The sequence below is a fragment of the Nyctereutes procyonoides genome, unplaced genomic scaffold, assembly GCF_905146905.1.
Source record: "Nyctereutes procyonoides isolate TBG_1078 unplaced genomic scaffold, NYPRO_anot_genome, whole genome shotgun sequence".
Taxonomy (NCBI): domain Eukaryota; kingdom Metazoa; phylum Chordata; class Mammalia; order Carnivora; family Canidae; genus Nyctereutes; species Nyctereutes procyonoides.
The window spans coordinates 20,767,618-20,785,718 of record NW_026575041.1 but is presented as its reverse complement, the minus strand read 5'-3'; the positions used below and the strand labels follow the sequence as shown (position 1 = coordinate 20,785,718).

Below are 18,101 nucleotides of genomic sequence, written 5' to 3'. Positions count from 1 at the left end.
TTTGGGTTGTCTACTTTTCGGTACAATAAATGTCTGTTTCATTCTTATTTACTCTTGAGATAGTAAAAATAACTGAATCGTTTACTCTTCTGAGCCTTTACATGTGTATTAGCTTGTGTGGTGCTCACATGTACCACATTATCCCTAAAGTCCCTTGGAAGAAAGTGAGGCACAGGAGGTTAAATGACTTACCTACAGTGGCCCAGGTAGTCACACAGCCAGGCATTCTGCTCCAGAACTGTCTCTGCTGTCACTTCATAGCATAATAGATTCACCTCTCAAACCATTGTACAGGCAGTAAGAACCATTTAAATGATGAGAGGCAATTTAGAAATTAACATTTTGGCAGCAGGTCTGAAATCAGCCACAGCAGATTTGTGTTTCTGATGACAGCAACTGAATGACAAATTTTAGGTTGGTTTTAAAGAATTGTGTACTGGTGCCTTGGTTATTTTGATTATAATTTACAGTACTTAGGCTCTTTGACTTAGTAGGTATGGACCTTGTACAAGTTTTTTGGTTTTTTTTTTTTTTAAACCTCTCTGTGCCTCCATGTTCTCATTTATAAAATGAATATAATAGTATTTACCTCATAGGGTTATGAGACCTAAGTGAGTATTTATAAATTGCTAAGTACAGTGCCTGGCACACAGTAACAGCTCCATAAGTGTTTGTTAAATAAATTAAATAACAAGCAAGGGAAAATAGAGCAAAAGTAGCAGGAGGAATGGTAAGCAATAAAAGCACTAATGTGCCCAGGAGGTGACTTGAAAAAGGAAATCACTTCCAGTTGTGAAACTGCCTTCTGCCAGATGGGTAACAAAAAGCCTACTTTTCCCTAGAAAAGTTGTTCCAGGCTCTGTTCTTATACTGGGAATAAGAGGACCCTTCAGGTTTGATAGATGTGGCAGATAAAACAACTTCCCTCAAAAGAGTGAACAGAAGACTCAACCCCATGGGGCGGGGGAGAGGAACAGAGATTGAGAGGATTCTTTTAAACCGTGGAGTGGTGGTGAACTCACATTTTTGCGGCACCTTTTATGTGCCAGGCACAATATAAGGCCAATTTTTTTTTTTAAAGATTTTATTTATTTATTCATGAGAGACAGAGACACAGGCAGAGGGAGAAGCAGGCTCCATGCAGGGAGCATGACTGATCCCTGGTCTCCAGGATCCTGTCCTGGGCCAAAGGTGGCGCTAAACCACCTAGCCACCAGAACTGCCCAATATAAGGCCAATTTAACATGTTACCTAGTGTTTATGACACTGCTACAACTGACTTCTTGGCTGAACATCTTTAGATAGGAACTTTAATTTATGGCTCCAAATGATACCCAAACAAAAAGGGAGAAAACTTAGAGCTTCTGGCACTCAATTTGATACACCCTCTCTATTTTTTTTACCCATCCACATGAAGCTAATCAAGTTAAACTCTTTCTCATATCTAGAAAAGGCCCATTTATTCGACCCAGCAATTAAAACAGTATAACCATTTCTTTCTCTCTCCCCCACTGATTTCTAAGGATAGGGAATCCTTCACAGAGGAGATCAGTAGCTCTTTGGGCTCCCCCAAGGCAGAACTTAGGACCCTTGCTATGATCAGGTAAGCCACTGTCCATCATGGATGACTGGCTTGTTTCTGGGTCGCATTGGTTATTTGGGGACACATCAGAAGCAGAATCAGGTCTCAGTGGGTATTTCTGCCATAAACCCCCTGTTTGTCCAGCCCCCCAACAACACATTAATCTCACTCTGCCACCTTGGCATTGTGGCCTTCTGTTCTTGATGGTCTGCTTCCTGTCACACATAGAAAAAACGTCCACCACTGACCAGTTCCTGCTTAGGTCAAGTATGGAGGATGGGCACTCCACAGATTTCCCTTGAGAAATCTCCTGGATCTCTACTCCTAAAGTCATGTTGTTCCTTCCTGTTCTTTACTTTTATGCGCAGGAACCTGTGGGTTTTTTCCTTTTTCCTTCTGACACCTGACCTTGATTCTAACCTGCTTGTCCAGACAAGATCTTCAAACATATTTCTTTTGCTATAACATTCCAAAGTGTGATAATAATTAGCTAAGAATTCACAAATGCTGCTTTCCTCTAAGAAGTCAACAAACTTTCTTAAAGGGCCAGATGGTAAATATTTTAGGCTTAGCAAACCTAGAGGCAACATTAAGGATATTTTGTAGGTATTTATATAACTACTGAAGTGTACCCCCATTTCAAAATGGGAAAACTGTTCTTTGTTCATAGGCAGTAAAATCCAGGCAGTCTGGGTAGGCTGAAGCGGCCTGATCTAAGAGGATTTAGAATTCTTACTGATAAAAAAAACATGAATGTGAGTTCCATTACAAGTTAAGCTTCAGAAGGATGGGAATCATGCTCTTCTTGTTCGCTGATATTTCCCCGGGCCTTTCACAGTACCTGGAAAAGAGCAAGCACTCAGATATATATGCTATTTGATTTGGATTGAACATGAATAATACAAACAATGAGGCAACCCTAGAAAGTGGCGAGCCTCTTCTGAAATCCCTTTATCCTGTTAAAGAAACATAATTGATATTTGAATAAAAAAGTATTTCAGTGTTAAAATTTTCAGGAATGGGGATGGTAGTAGATGCACGTTAATTTATGCTAAACACTGTAATAATAAACAAGTATTGGTGTGGTGTTTCATGTATGTCAGGCACTGATTTAAGTCTTTTGGTATATTTACATACTAAATATCTAAAAAATGTATTACTATCCTCATTTTATGGATGAGGGAATTGAGGCAAAGAGGCTAAGTAAGTTGCCTGAAGCCACATAACCAGTAAATGACAAAACTGGAATTCAGGCCCTAGCCTCAGAGTCCTTCTCACCATTGAGGTTTTTTGTCTCTAATATAGATTGAAGGGAAGGCATTAGCTATTTTTAATCCTGGCTGCTACTAGAATGAAAAAATGAACTTTATTAAAAAGGTGTTTCTGATGATTTCTCTGGTTCATTTTCCTGGTTTTTTCCATGTTTCTGCCTCAGGTGGTCGAGCACATCATCAAGCAAGCGCATGTCCCAGAGCCAAATAGCTAAAGGGGTCGATTTTGAATCGGATGAGGTAATAAAGTAATATTGTTAAATCTTTATTAATTTTTAGGTGTTTATAAAATTTGAATAAGGACTACTAAGCTAGTTGCTGTAAATAATTTTTTTAAAATACTTTAGTTGATAACTTCCTTTGAACTATACTTAATGTTAAGAGTCAACAAGTAGCATTTGTTGAGTACCTGTAAATGTAAATGCTCAGATATAAAAGGCCTGCCAATTTTTAAAATATATGATATTCACTGAATTCTTGTTTAATTTGCCCTATGAATTTTTGGATCCAGAATAGTTATTCTCAGCTTCTGTCATTTATATTTGGAGGACTGATGGTGATACTCTGGAAATTTTTAATGTTACTTTAATAAAGTATTTATTAAGTCCTCCATATATGCTTTACACATTTCATTAATAAAATGGTACATGGTGGTGCTTCTCATTTACAGAGGTGTTCAGGTGTTGAACACATGGCAGGACGTGTGAAAGAAACTCCAATTTCAGGTGGTTGTCTGGGCCAGAAAACTATCAAATCTCTTCTAAACTGAATGAGCAGGAGTAGGAAGAGGCAGACTCAAGACTAGCCTCTTGGTTTTACTCATTCATTGGTTCAGCTACGTTAAAGCCTGGCCTTTCCCATTTCTCCATGGCAGCGAGTTGAGGGGCCTTTGCTAGTTTTTGATGAATTACTTTAAGGTGTTTCTCTTAACTCTATAACCCCTTTCATTTCTTTATTTTTATTTCTTTATTTTTATTTTTTTTAACTTTTTAAAAAGATTTTATTCATGAGAGACAGAGAGAGAGAGAGAGAGAGGGAGAGAGAGGCAGAGACACAGGCAGAGGGAGAAGCAGGCTCCATGCGGGGAGCCAGACATGGGACTCTATCCGATCCGGGGTCTCTAGGATCATGCCCTGGGCTGAAGGCGGCTCTAAACTTGCTGAGCCACCTGGGCTGCCCTATTTCTATATTTTTTAAAAAAGATTTTATCTATTTATTTGAGAGAGAGAGTGTGTGTGTATAAGCAGTGGGGAGTGGCAGAGGGAGAGAAAGAAGCAGATTCCCCACTGAGCAGGGAGCCCCTGCAGGGCTCTATCTGAGGATCATGAGCTTGTGACCTGAGCTGAAGGCAGACACTTAACCCACTGAGCCGCTCAGGAGCCCCATTTCTTTATTTTTATTTTTAAAGTTTTTAAAATTGTGGTACAAACCTTGCTATCTTAAACATTTTTCATTGTGCAATGCACTAGAGTTAAATATATTCACTTTTGTGCAATAGATCTCCAGAATTTTTTCATCTTCCAGAATTAAAAATCTTCACCATTGAACAACTCTTCATTTTTCCCTTTCCTCCCAGCCCCTGGTAGCCACCATTCTACTTTTTGTTTCTATGAATTGGACTGCTTTAGATACCTGCCATAAGTGGAGTCCCAGTATTTATCTTTTTGTGACTGGCTTATGTTACTTAGCATAATGTCTTCAATGTTCATCCCTGCTTGTAGCATATGACTCAGACCTTTCATTTGGAGCTTCACCTGTTGCTGTCATGTTCCTGTATCCCAGCTGCGTTTTGAGCCAGCTTTAGGAGAAGACCCACCAGCAGTTCAGGCTACAGAGAAAAATGGCAGCATGAGCTCCGTCTACCTGTGAAATACTACCATGTTGCCTCTGGGAGGAAAGCAAGTGGCTGTGTACTCATTGTTCATTCTAAAGCATCTAGACAGACATGTTAATATGTTACAGTTAGAGATTTGTATATAGTTCATGTTAACTACAAGGAAAAACTATTAGCAAATTATTATGCCAAAGTTTGGATTTATCTCTGATTTATTAATAAGTTCTGCCTTTGTTAATAGCAGAAAATGAATTACTAAATGTGATTTGTATTTTTTAAGGACTCCATTTCTCACTAGAGATAGCTAACTTAGCTAACGTTTGAATGTGTTGATTCCATCAACAAAGCCTAACACCAAATAATTATCCCTTTTTATTAGTATCTTAAACATAAATCAAAAATTTACAAGCAAATTTGCTTTCTTCTAAATGTTTAGCTAGAGAATACATAAGAATCATTTTATCCTTATTAAATGTTATAATTTGGGCTTATCTGAAGTTTGTTGGTTTTCCTTCTCTTTAACTAAATTGTTAGTACTGGTATTTGATATTCCTGTCTGCTCTTAATATGCATATAATCTTCAGCCTCATTCCAGCACGGGAACTTTCATACTACTTCTTTTTCCACAAAGATATTTGAAAGATTGATTTGTTAGGTGGTTTTTTGCAGCAGTCCGAGAGTAGCTGTCTACTGCTAGCATGAAATGGGTAATGGGAAATAAAAATTACAGCTATTTCTGAGTTAGGTCATGTGATTTCATTATTTAAGGGGGTGAGTTTCCAGAACATTAGGTAACACCAGTAATAAAATGTAACTGGAAAAAAACCTATTCAAAAAGCAGAGGGACATCTGGTTGGCTAAGTGGTTGAGCATCTGCCTTTGGCTCAGTGATCCCGAGGTCCTAGGGTGGAGTCCTGCATCAGGCTCCACACAGGGAGCCTGCTTCTCCCTCTGTCTGTATCTCTGCCTCTTTCTGTGTCTCTCATGAATAAATAAATGAAATCTTTAAAAAAACACACACACAAAAAAAAAAAAAAAACAAAAAGCAAACAGAAATGACTTAAAGAATATTAATTTTCCTGGTTTAGCCACACCTTATTTGCCTTTATTAAAGTTAATAATTAAGAGAAATGTATATGGTATATATTGTAGGGCTACACACACACACACACACAGATATATATATCTCACAGTTATTTTCAGTGCTTGCTAAGAATTTTATTGACTTATTTAACAGGGAAATAGCTACCAGAGAAGAGAGGAAAAGATAAATGAACAAACTATTCATATTTATAACGGAAATAGAAAAATGAATGTCTGCCTCATGTGAAAGGAGGAAATGGCTTTTACTGGTATTATTGTTTACCCATGTCTGTCTTGTCTGAGTGAAGCGTGGAACAATCACTCACATAAATTTGTATGTGATTTCAGGATGACGATGATGATCCTTTTATGAACATTAATTCTTTAAGAAGAAACAGAAGATAATATATTTAACGGCACTTTGAAGTTTTCAAGATTCAGGAAAAATTAAAACATGCAAGCTAAGAGTTTACAGTTGAAGATTGTTTTTGCTGTTACCTAAAGAATTTGAAAGAGACTTATTTAACAGGGAAATGTGTAAGAATTTATGTTTTTGAGTAGCATTTCCTGTACATGACTCTTAATTGAGAACCTTCCCAGCTCAAGGACATAACAGAACAACATTGGTTCTCTTTATTTTTTATTTTAGTTGTTAACATTACCTGGGGCGCTCTATAAAATCAGAGTGTTATTTTCTTCACAGATATTAGTATACATCTTACTGAAAGAGGGCTTTGCTTCAATACCATTCATCAGAGTAAGGTTTGAAAGAAATCTATCACTCTGTGTTTCTGCTTCATGAACAAAGACTATGTGAATATTTTATTGTAGTTACATTTAGCTGAAATTGAGAGAAAGAGCTTATAAAATGTAACCCCTTTATAATTTTAGTAATTTCTAGATTCTGGGTTTCCAGAAGGTAAAACACATCTATGTGAAACTGTGCCTAAGCTCACTGTTTGTTATTATGTATTATTCTTTTTCTAAAGCTTGTGATAGTGTCAGCCACCTGAGATTTTGAATGTTAGGGGTACCTTATGCTTTGACTAATGAGATGTATTTGTATTAAAAAATAGAACAATCTCAGAATTATTAAGTTTTTTATTTCAAAAGATTGCATTCCCATTGGGTTCCCATTAGTTATTTTCTTCATTCGTCATGGTTCTTTGTCTTTTTCCAGAGCGCTCTCATCTATTTCTACAAGAAAAAGTGTTAAAACAACAACAACTTACTCTTAACTGTATTTTTCTTGGAAAATATTGAAGAGCTTTTTTAGGTAGAGTGGTCAGTTGAGCACCATGATAATATTAGATTAAATTATCGAAATATAACTTCTGTGGACTATGAATGCCAAAACTTCATAATAATAATATTATATCCTAACATCGGATATGGGCAGTTCCAGAAATCTTAGTGAGGCAGCCTTGTTAAGTTTGTATTTTCTCCTATCCAAGTACTAACCAGGCCTGACCCTGCTGAGCTTCCACAATCAGGCACATTCAAGGGGTTATGGCCATGGGCAAGCTTATGTTTCCTTACTCGTGTTCAGGGGGGACATAGCAATTTGGCCTCTTCACATTTAAGTTCAGTAATTCCATCTCCATCTGAAGACTGATACAACACCTCCTGGAGTATTCCTTCTTTTCATCTCTGAGGTAGCTGTATCTGAAGACTCCTTAGGAAAGTCACGGATCTTGGCGGTATAACAGCCTAACATTTCTTCATTTGTAGAATTAAACACTTGACTGAGCAATATTCATGATTACTGACATGGCCACATCTGGACTATGTCAGATTATAAAAGAACATTTGCCTAGTGGCTCTCTCCATATTGTAGCCCTTTGAAATTGTCTTGATCAAGATCTGAGATATTCTATGAGATAAATTGGGATAAAACATGTTATATTTTTTAAAAAAATATTTTTTGTACCTAACTGGAATATAAATACTGGTTATCAGCATTAAATCAGTGAAGGCGTTGTCCTGTGAAATAGTCTCAGGTACATATCCCCACCTCTGTAATCTTCCCAGCAGAAAAGAAGCCAGGTATGAGAGTTGCTTTCCATGTAGAATGAAAGCTGGTTTGGTGGTGGTATCTGGGCAGTGTAGCACTACCCCTGCACAGGGCAGTCAGTGTCTGCTGATGGCTCTTTCTCACCTGCCACAGAGATGTGCTTGGTTGAAGGTCGTAGTGAAGGAGGCAGTCACAAAAGCATGCTGACAAGTTCTTAAGGAAAAAGAGTAAGACTTTTTCTCTAAAAATTGCACCACAGTATGAGAAAGGTAATAAATGTCATGCAGTAAGCTCCTAGGAAAAATGATTCTATGGCAGTTAGAGAAGTGAAATTCCTAGCTAATCCAAGTCATTTTGTTAATAGTGCCATGTCCCTTCAATAAGGTAAATAAAACATGAAAGAAAATCCTTTCTGATACAGTGTTGTTACATAGTTAAATATGCCATCTAGCCTTGATGTTCTGTATTGATGCCATAAAACCTGGAGTTTTCTGGGTTTTCAGACGTGTTAATACAGGTGTGTATAGGTGATTCCAGATGATTGCAGAGCACCTGCAGTTAAGTTGCTCTTAGAGGCTGAGAGAGCAGTGATGCAAACCTTTGGAGGGAAAAATCCTTCCATCATTTACCAAAGAAAATAACTCTTTCTGATGTCTTGTTCCTATCATAAAAATATAGCAGTGCATTTACAAGGTTAAGAATGCATTATAGTTTTAGGAAATTCTAGAAGTATGACTGGTGCTTAGAAATTTCAACTATTTAGGCAAATGACTTAATTCAAGTATAAAGAAACAGTCGTCCCCCCCCCCAACTTTTAAAATTACAAAGTACAAAACCAGAAAACTCCTGTGGTTTAATAAATGATTGTAAGGTGAATGCTCATGGCATCTCTATGCAGGTTAAGGAGTAGAAAGAATTATATCACTAGTTCCCCAGAAGCCCACTGAGTTGTTCGTCCCTCTCATCTAGCTAATCAGTCTGACTTCTGTCATTGAGAAGCTCCTATTTTTGCCACAAGGTGGTGCTTCCACCATTAGATGGTGAATAGGAAGATGCAACAGCAAATCTGAAATGAAGAAGTTAGAGTTTTACAATAAATTTGGGACCTATGCAACAATACTAAGCCTATGCAGTAATACCAAAATTAGCCTTCTAATCTTAGATGTAAATTGCTTTACATACTTCACCAGGCTTCGCCTGTTACCAAGGAGATTGCCAGTTGGATAAATTTTACAACTAATGGTTCAAGAAGAAACTTGTTTTAATAAAGAGAAAAGCCCTTTAGTAGAAAAATCAAAAGTCTCCCGTTGTAAAATTTGTCTTTTGAAATGTACCCTATTTAAAATAACTTTGCCCCAATGTAATTTGGTTTTTCTATCATACATTTAATTCATGGTATTCTGTGGCTTTTTAAAACTTGTAAAAGTTTTATAGAATAAAGGTTTGTGTCTTAAGTCCAAAGAGCTTCCATATTCTTGAATAAAAAATATCTTCATTTTGCCATTTGCTTATCCCTTTTAAGACTTATTTTACCTTAGGGATCCCTGGGTGGCGCAGCAGTTTGGCGCCTGCCTTTGGCCCAGGGTGCGATCCTGGAGACCCGGAATCGAATCCCACGTCGGGCTCCCGGTGCATGGAGCCTGCTTCTCCCTCTGCCTGTGTCTCTGCCTCTCTCTCTCTCTGTGACTATCATAAATAAATTAAAAAAAAAGACTTATTTTACCTTAATGTTTATTAGCTAGATCTGATTATACTGGAATTTTAGTTTGATCTCTATAAAGCCAGTTCACACAGCTTGCTATCGCCATGCACATTTGTATATCTTTACCATGATTGATCACCAGATCTGATTTTAGCTGTTTTTAAATTATAAAGGCAATGTATATTTATTCTTCAAAATTTAAACATTGATATATATATATCAATATATACATATTGTGTGTGTCTGTTTCCCTATAATCCTCTCCCCAGACTTAAATCCCAACAATTAGGTGCCTGGGTCGGTGGTCGCGCGTCCTCGTGGGGAGGGTGCCGGGCTTGGTGGCCGGGAGCTGCTCCCAGGTCGGGCGAGGCGGGGGAGGCGGGGGCGGCGGGGACTAACCCTACCCCTTGCCCGCAGCCGCGCCGCCCCGCCCTCTGCGCCCCCGCCCGCGCCCGCGCCGCCCTCGGCGGCCCCTGCCGCCCCGTCGGGCCAGCCGGCCTGATGGCGCAGGTGGCGGCCATCCACCGCCATCCACCGTCCATCCACCCGGGTCGCGGCGGGCTCGGCTGTGGGGCACGTCGTGGGCAGCGCCTTGACCGGAGCCTTCAGCGGGGGCAGCTCGGAGCCCGCCCAGCCCGCCGCTCAGCAGGCCCCCACCCGCACCCGCACCCCAGCCCCTGCAGATGGGGCCCTGCGCCTACGAGATCTGGCAGTTCCTGGACTGCTCCACCACTCAGTGACCTGTCCCTGTGTGAGGGCTTCAGCGAGGCCCTGAACCACGGTCTGAGCTCCCTGCCCTGAAGAGACAGGTACGGACTGGTGCAGATCCCTGAGCCAACCCTGCACCCACCTTCACGCCTTCACCGACAGCCAGACCATGACCTCAGATTGTACCCATGTAGCTGGGATTGGGAGTGAGGAGGGGGGTTCCTCACCCCACAGATGACCCGAGACGCAAATGTGCAATTAAAAGAGTTTATTTTAGACCATTAAAAAAAAAAAAAATCCCAACAATTAGGTACATACTTCTCCAATTAACTTTAGCATGATCACTGACAAAAATTATTGAATTAGAACCCCAAATCATATAATTAAATAATAGTTCCTGTATCAAAATGTATTTTCAGCTTGGACTTGACATCCTCATTTTTCCACATCTGTCTCTTCATGTACCATTTGTACAACATTTAAGTATAGAGGCTGTGTAGATGTTTCAATGTCTGATAAGGCTAATCATCCCTCCTAGCTTATCTGATTTGCCTTTCACATTTAACGCTACAGTTCAGCGGGGAATTAATGTTTATGTGTGATATGTGGTGTAGGGATCATGTTTGGTTCTGTTCCATATGGAGATGCACTTGCCCCCAGCACCATTCGTTGAAATGACTGCCCTTTGTCTTGCTCTGCAGAACTGTTTAGTCATTCATTAAAGACCATATTCATATATACAGATCTGTTTCTGAACTCTATTCTGTTCCATTGATCTATTTGGAATTAATTACTATAGTTTTTAGATGAGCCTTTTATATATATTGCTTGTGACCTAACATGAGGTTTTAACAAAAATAACTGCCTAGTTTCAGGCTGGCTATAATTCTCAACTGTTGCCCATTGCAGTTGATTTAATTTACATCTTGATTTTAGTCTCAGTCTTCACTAGACATTTCCTTTGATAGTCAAAGATAATGATTTTGGTTGCCAGGGCTAAAACTTGCTGTTTGAGATTAGGAAGATACCTTTCCTTTCCTTGCTAGGATCTTTGTGTTATCTCACCTGAATATCAACCTTATTTACCTCGCTTAATGTTCCCTTGCCTTTGTGGGACATAACTGAATCAAAAGAGGATGATAGTGTTTGTTATGTCCCTATCTCATACCCACCTTTCCTTCTTCCAACCTGCGTTGAGACTCTTCCTGCATATTCAAAACAGCCAATTTAGGGTTTCTTCCAGCTCTAGTCCACTGCCCAACCTCCTCTGTGTCTCTACCCACTAGTTCCCTTCCATCTGCACTTTCAGCTCCCTATCATGGCCATCTCCTTGTATTCTGCAGGGATCCCTTCTCATCACATAGCAGCAGATGCTCATATTGAAGGAAAGGAGGGAAATGAAGGAGAGACCTGTGTATTGAGTTTCTATCCATGCCAGGACCAAGTTACGTGCATATTATGATTTAATTCTTACAACAATGCTATAAACAGTCATTATTATCCTTTTGCTATGGATAAGAGTAAAGGTTTAAGCATAAGATTACATTTCTTTTTTTTTTTAATTTTTATTTATTTATGATATTCACAGAGAGAGAGAGAGAGAGAGAGAGGCAGAGACATAGGCAGAGGGAGAAGCAGGCTCCATGCACCGGGAGCCCGACGTGGGATTCGATTCCGGGTCTCCAGGATCGCGCCCTGGGCCAAAGGCAGGCGCTAAACAGCTGCGCCACCCAGGGATCCCCATAAGATTACATTTCTAATAAATGGTAGAGCTGAGATTTAAGCTAATTCCTGAATCCAAGTCTCATTCTTTCCACGTAACCACACTGCCTCCCATAATTGAGGCATGTCCCGACTCAATTAGAATCATTAGCTTCAAATCCTGATGCATCTTTGGACATGGATTATACAAAAAAAGGGCAAAGTCCAAAGGAGACGCTCAGTTGGATCTAAAGTTGGTCATTGACCTAGGCAGGGTGACACCAGGAAGAGAGCTTTCCCTTGGACAGAAACATTTCGGATGGCTACAGGGATTCATACTAAACAATGAGTAGTAAATATAGGTGAACCATTGACCAAGTTCTTGTGAATATTAAACATGTCAGTGGCTTCCAATTGGTTTAATCTGTAATAGATGGTTGACTCAGAATGAACTTCCACTGGGATTCTCAGGATTGTTTTAGGAAATTTCATGTGTCTATCAACTAAAAACCTCTTTAATAGTGATTTCCCACAGGAAGTGTTTCTGTATTTTGTCTTTTTCCCCTAGATCACATTTATTAGTTTTTTTCTGGTTATGAAAATATTCTAGGAAACCCATAAAGTATTAAATAGCATAAATAAAAAAAATATGTATGTATTTGTGCATATAGCTGTTTCTTTAAATTCTTAGATGTTAACTTTTTGGACATAAAGTATGGTCATATTTAAAGATTTGGCAAAAACTGACAAATCACATCTTTGAATGGCCAAAGAACATGAATTTAAAAATGAGAAACTGGAATTGCAAATAGGTAATAAACTTAGGACTTTATTAGTAATCAAACTTTGAATGGTATGTCATTTTTAACTCTCAAAATAGAATTTTTTTCATTCATTCAACATTGAGTGCCAGCTGTTTCAGACACTAAGCAAATACTCACCTCCTCCAAAAAAAAAAAAAAAAAAAAAAGAAAAATAGTAATAGATACGACCTCATGGAATTTTTGGTCTGGAAGAAATACCATTTACTGAACCCTTTTTATGTGCCAGGACTACACTAAGCACATGTAAACACTACTGCATCTCAACCACAAAACTCTATGAGGTGGGTATTTTTATGTACTATGAGGAAGCAGGTGTTCAGAGACTGACTTGTATGAGTCACATGGCTGTATAGGCTGTGTCCAACTCTTTACTAACCTCAAAGATCTCACTACTAGCTTCTGGGTGAAGGGAACTTGTAAAGCCTAAAATCAATGGAGGAAATCCTTTTCGGTGGATTTCAAGAAGTTAAATGATTAGGTATTGGTTGGGTAGTGAAAGAGGGGCTCTCCTGTTGCTACTGTGAGTATAAATGTATGTATCCTTTCTGCAAAGCAATCTGGCAAAATTATTAGAAGCCTTAAAATATTTTCATCTCCTTTACCTAAAAATCTATATTTTGAACTCTACCCTAAGGAGAGAATCAGAAATGTGGGTTTAAAGATTCATGTGCAACTGATAGAGTATTTGATTAAAAAAAAAAAGTGTGTGTATTGTAGATAAATGATAAAATCATGCCATCTCTGGAATTTGCTTCAAAATAAACAACTAGGGGAGGAAAAATGGTTTGAAGCTTGATGATGGGTACATGTTTATTTACTATATTTCCATGTAAAAAGTAAAAAAATATGTATATAAAAAGATGATTCCATCAAGCATGATTTGTTATAGTGAAAAATATGGTATTCTATGAGATAAAGTATGCAGCCATTAAAAGGATGTTTTTGAGAAAAATTTAGAACATGGAAACTGCTCTCAGAATAATGCAGCAGTACACAAAACTGATAAAACTTCAGTTATGTACAGAGATTTAAAGGGGACACGCCAAAATGTTAATAGAATTGTGGTGGGTTTTATTTTCTCATGTTCTTTGTAACTTTTTTTGCAGATACCATTTATACTTGGAAAAAAAGTTAATTTACAGAGAATAAGAGTCCGTGTACCTATAACTGGTCCTTTATCATTGTCACTGAGGGGGCTCACTGGCCTGATCAGCCAGCTGAGCCACCATGAGCCCGTGACAATTTGGAGTCGCATGTTAGGGGATGGCAGGGAGGAAATCACAGTGTGGGCTTTGTAATTTATACCCTCTCCTTCTGCAGAGCATAGCCAGTGTGTCTGTAAGCGATACCTCCATTGCCAAGGGGTGATGGTGAGATTAACAGCTCTGCTTTAATTCTTGGAGGGCTTTGGAATTTTTTGTCTGTAAAAACAGTCTATTTTTGTTTTTACATGGGCATGCACTAAATATTTAGTAAGACCTGCTCTGTGGAGGTACATACGAGGCTTGGTTTAAAAGCTGAAAAGACCAGAGTGCCTACAGGTAAGGAAACTCAGTTTAATGGGAGAAGCCAACATAGTTGTTCCATCATATAAAAAAAGGCTGTGGTAGAGGTATGGTTGAGATCTGACCTCTACATTTAAATCCACCTTGTTTACTTCACTGTATATAACTCTTCCTCAGAGAAATATCATATTTCATACACCACAGATTTCCTTAATTCCACTGCCTGCAAGGTGAATTTTCAACCGTAATTGCTAGAAATTGTCTTTATTGTTGTACTAACTTTCTAAAATAGAAATCACAAATTAATATGAAAAAAGACTACTTTTTCTGGTGCTCAAAACTAATGACCTCAAGTGGCAATTAAAAAAAAAACCTATTAAAGCACTTTTCAAGAGTGTAAGATCAATGATAGCTGTGGTTTACATCCTATGAAAATGAGTGGCAGATCCAGTGATGCCTTCTAGAAATATAATTTTTACTTGGTATTATTTAAAAAAAACAAAACCTAGGAGACATCATTCCTCCCTCTATAAGATGCAGTGTTAACCAAATGGTTTAAATACCATGCTCAATTATCTTCTTTTACTTTCTGAGGATCTGATTTGAAACAAAGCACATAGCAGAAATAAAAGAGAAAAAAATAGCTCAATGGTAATTAAGAGTATAGAATTAGAACTGGTGCTAGGATATATGACTCAACCTGTAGGATTGCAGAAAATCTCCTTGAAACATAAGCTCCATGGCTTCACCTGTTAGAGGAATCCTATCTTCCCTTTGCCCCCTCAGAGATGTAATGAAGAAATCCTCATTTTCAGTTGTTAACTAGCAAGAGAACCAGGATATATTTCCACAGAAGGTAGATTTTACATTGAATTTAGAAGATGGGAGTTTATATAATTTCATATAATTAAAACTTAAATATGTCCCAGGATTCTTTTTTAAGATTTTATTCATTTATTCATGAAAGACACAGAGAGAAAGAGAGAGAGAGAGAGAGACAGGCAGAGGGAGAAGCAGGCTCCATGCAAGGGGGCCGACCTGGGACTGGATCCTGGGTCTCCAGGATCACACCCTGGGCCAAAGGTGGCACTAAACCGCTGAGCCACTTGGGCTGCCCTGCCCCAGAATTTTAAAAGTAGATATGGCAACTCTTTCTTGGCTACCTTCCCATCCTTGTCTCACTTCTCTACTCCCCTATTCTAGGGTTGTGGCAGTCAAGGGATCAGTGAATCTTCACAAGAGATAGAACACCTTAGCTAGGTCTTCAAGAATGAAGAGTTTTTCTGGGTCTGGGATCAGAGAGAGGATGATTCTAGACAGAAATAGCATCTTGAATGCAATAGCATCATGAACTGGGATGGGCTGTGAGATGACCCCAAGATTCTAATCATGGTGAACAAATGAACAAGAAAAGGAGCAAGTGCTATGAAAGTAAGGATATAATGAGTTTAGTTTGGAGCTTGTTGGGTTTTAAGTGTATGTGGGTATTGAGTGGGAATTTCCAGGCAACAGTTGAATATGTAATATCAATCCAAAACTTTCAAGAGGACTGGTAAGTAGAGATGCAGATCTTGGAGTCACTTGTGAGTGATGGTCCAACCAGTGGAGATGGTTGAGATTTAATTCAAGAGGACTAGATAATGGAGGATGGCACCAACAGTAGCTAGGAGTTCTGTGGTGGTACAACTAATGCTACCATTTGTCTACTTTATGGATTAAATGGGCTATTACCAGTTGGCCCAATATACACTCCACCATTTATAAAACTATGTAAATGTGCAGAGGGAGTTCAAATAACTCACAAAGTACTTGGAGCCACAAAGTGTACATTGGAATTGGGGTGTATTTCTTTTTACTTATCCTAAATATATAATTTATATCATTTTAGCCTCTGGCTCCAGTGTACTGGAACTTGGAAATGGATTCCAAAAGTAACATGCCTGCACACTGTGTTTTTACTCGTTGAGAATATCTTAAGCCATACTTTATACTTCAAGTCTACTTGATTTATTTGTAACTAAAGTATGATGACATCCCACTTTTGCCATTAAAACAGTTCAACGTTGAGTGACTGTCATGTCTGGCATGATGCTAATTGTTCTTTCTTCCCCTCTGCCACTGTGATTGGCACCAGAGAAGAATTGTGGGTGTGGTGAGTTTTTAACTAAAGTAGGACCTTTTCAGGAAATAATATTGGTGTTAAAGGACCTACTGGTTGTGGTGCCAGGACTACTGATGTGGTGAGGCTCCCAAACTTCTTTCTGAGGCCTCAGGCCTCCGTGTGATATTATTATTCTGTAATTCTTTGTCTTGTGAATGCCTGTGAGGTGATTTACTATTTTTCTTCTACCTCAAGTCCATTTGAAAGAGTTAAACTGGGATGCCTGGGTGGCTCAGCCGTTGAGCTGCCTTTGGCTCAGGGCATGATCCCAGAGTCCTGGGATCGAGTCCCTCATAGGGCTCCTGCATGGAGCTTGCTTCTCCCTCTGCTTGTGTCTCTGCCTCTCTCTCTCTCTGTGTGTGTCTCTCATGAATAAATAAATAAAATCTTTTTTTAAAAAAAGTTAAACGCTCTGCTCTTTGGTATGTTTAATACATGTGACTATTATTAGAGACAGAAATATAATTACTATTTGGCATATCCTGACTATTCACAGTGTCCTTGGTTTTATTAGAAGGCACAAAGGAAGGAGCTGCTTCATTCTGTAAGAGCAGCTTTGTGTCCTCCCAAATCTTCATAATAGCAGCTATAATGTTACAGAACAGTGAATGTCTCTCAGGAAGGAACCTCTTTTTAGGACCTAGTCTTGGGGCACCTGGGTGGCTCAGTTGGTTAAAACTTAGTCTTGATGTGGGGCGGGTGGGGGGATTTTTTGTTACATTAAGCACCGGGCTATTGTTACAGTTGGCGGTAAATTGAGGCCAGAAGAGCTGAGCTGGGAGCTCGGGAGGCTGAGCAGAGAGCCAAATACCTGGGGAAGAAGTGGTTCTAGACTCTGTTTCTAACCTTGGATATTGTGTGTAGTCTCCATGGCTTCAGAGCACACTGGTCCAACTTCCAACTACCAGCACCGGCACCAATATTCACTTATCTACTTGCCAGCGGGAAGTGCAGGAGAATTGATTACAGCCCAGGGAGCGGACAGACCTCCGCCACTGATTGGCAGGAGTGGGGAGGAAATCTCTCTCTCGTCCACTGGTCTGGACAGCTGAGGTGTTTGCTTCACAATGGCTTTCCCGACAGGTTTAAGCTGCAGTCACTCTCAGTGGTAGCCGGCCTGACAATATACTCTTTATTGGCCACCTTCTCGTCCTTGTCTCACGTTTCCACTCCCCTACCTGGGCTTGAATCATTGACGGAGTCCCAGCAGGATGAGACGACACAACAGACGGGACACCTGACCCTTAGCATTCGAACGAGGGCGAGGCCTGCAGTCACAAACAGTCAACCCATCCCTGCATGTCTAGAACCAGGGAGAAGGTGGTGAGACGTCCACAGAGGGGCCTCTGAAAACTCCGCCTGCGGGAAAAGGAAAGCTGGCCGCTAAGGCCAGAAAAGTCCAACAACTTGCGCAGGCTTCACAGCTAGCCGGTGCCAAAGCTGGGATCTGAGCCTGGAGCCACGGGTCCACGCAGGTGCAGGGGGTGGCTGGCTGCGGTGACTGGGCGAGACTTCACAGCGGGAAGAAAACGGGTGAGCAAGACATCAGGATCTCCTGTAGGGTAGGCAGAGAACAGAAACGCGGGGACACCGTACTAGGCTTCCCGGCCTCCGGGCAGGGAGCGGCACCGAGCGACTTCTCTCCTTTGGTCCTTTGATCCTGTCACAGCGAGTCCTGCTTTGCGGGGTTTCCTTGGAAAACCAAGCCCCCACGTT

At 39.8% G+C, this 18,101-nt stretch overlaps 1 protein-coding gene across 2 annotated transcripts in view; it reads left to right on the top strand.

The window, feature by feature from the left end:
• Positions 1-6,859, top strand: part of MRE11 (MRE11 homolog, double strand break repair nuclease) — a 68,736-nt gene extending 61,877 nt beyond the window's left edge. Inside the window, exons 19-20 of one of the 2 annotated variants that reach the window (XM_055320720.1) lie at positions 3,018-3,093; positions 6,119-6,859. In XM_055320720.1, coding sequence (XP_055176695.1) covers positions 3,018-3,093; positions 6,119-6,175 — 133 coding nt within the window. In that variant the 3' untranslated portion in view covers positions 6,176-6,859. The other variant, XM_055320719.1, reaches the window with a different exon arrangement.
• The last annotated feature ends 11,242 nt before the right edge of the window (positions 6,860-18,101 follow it).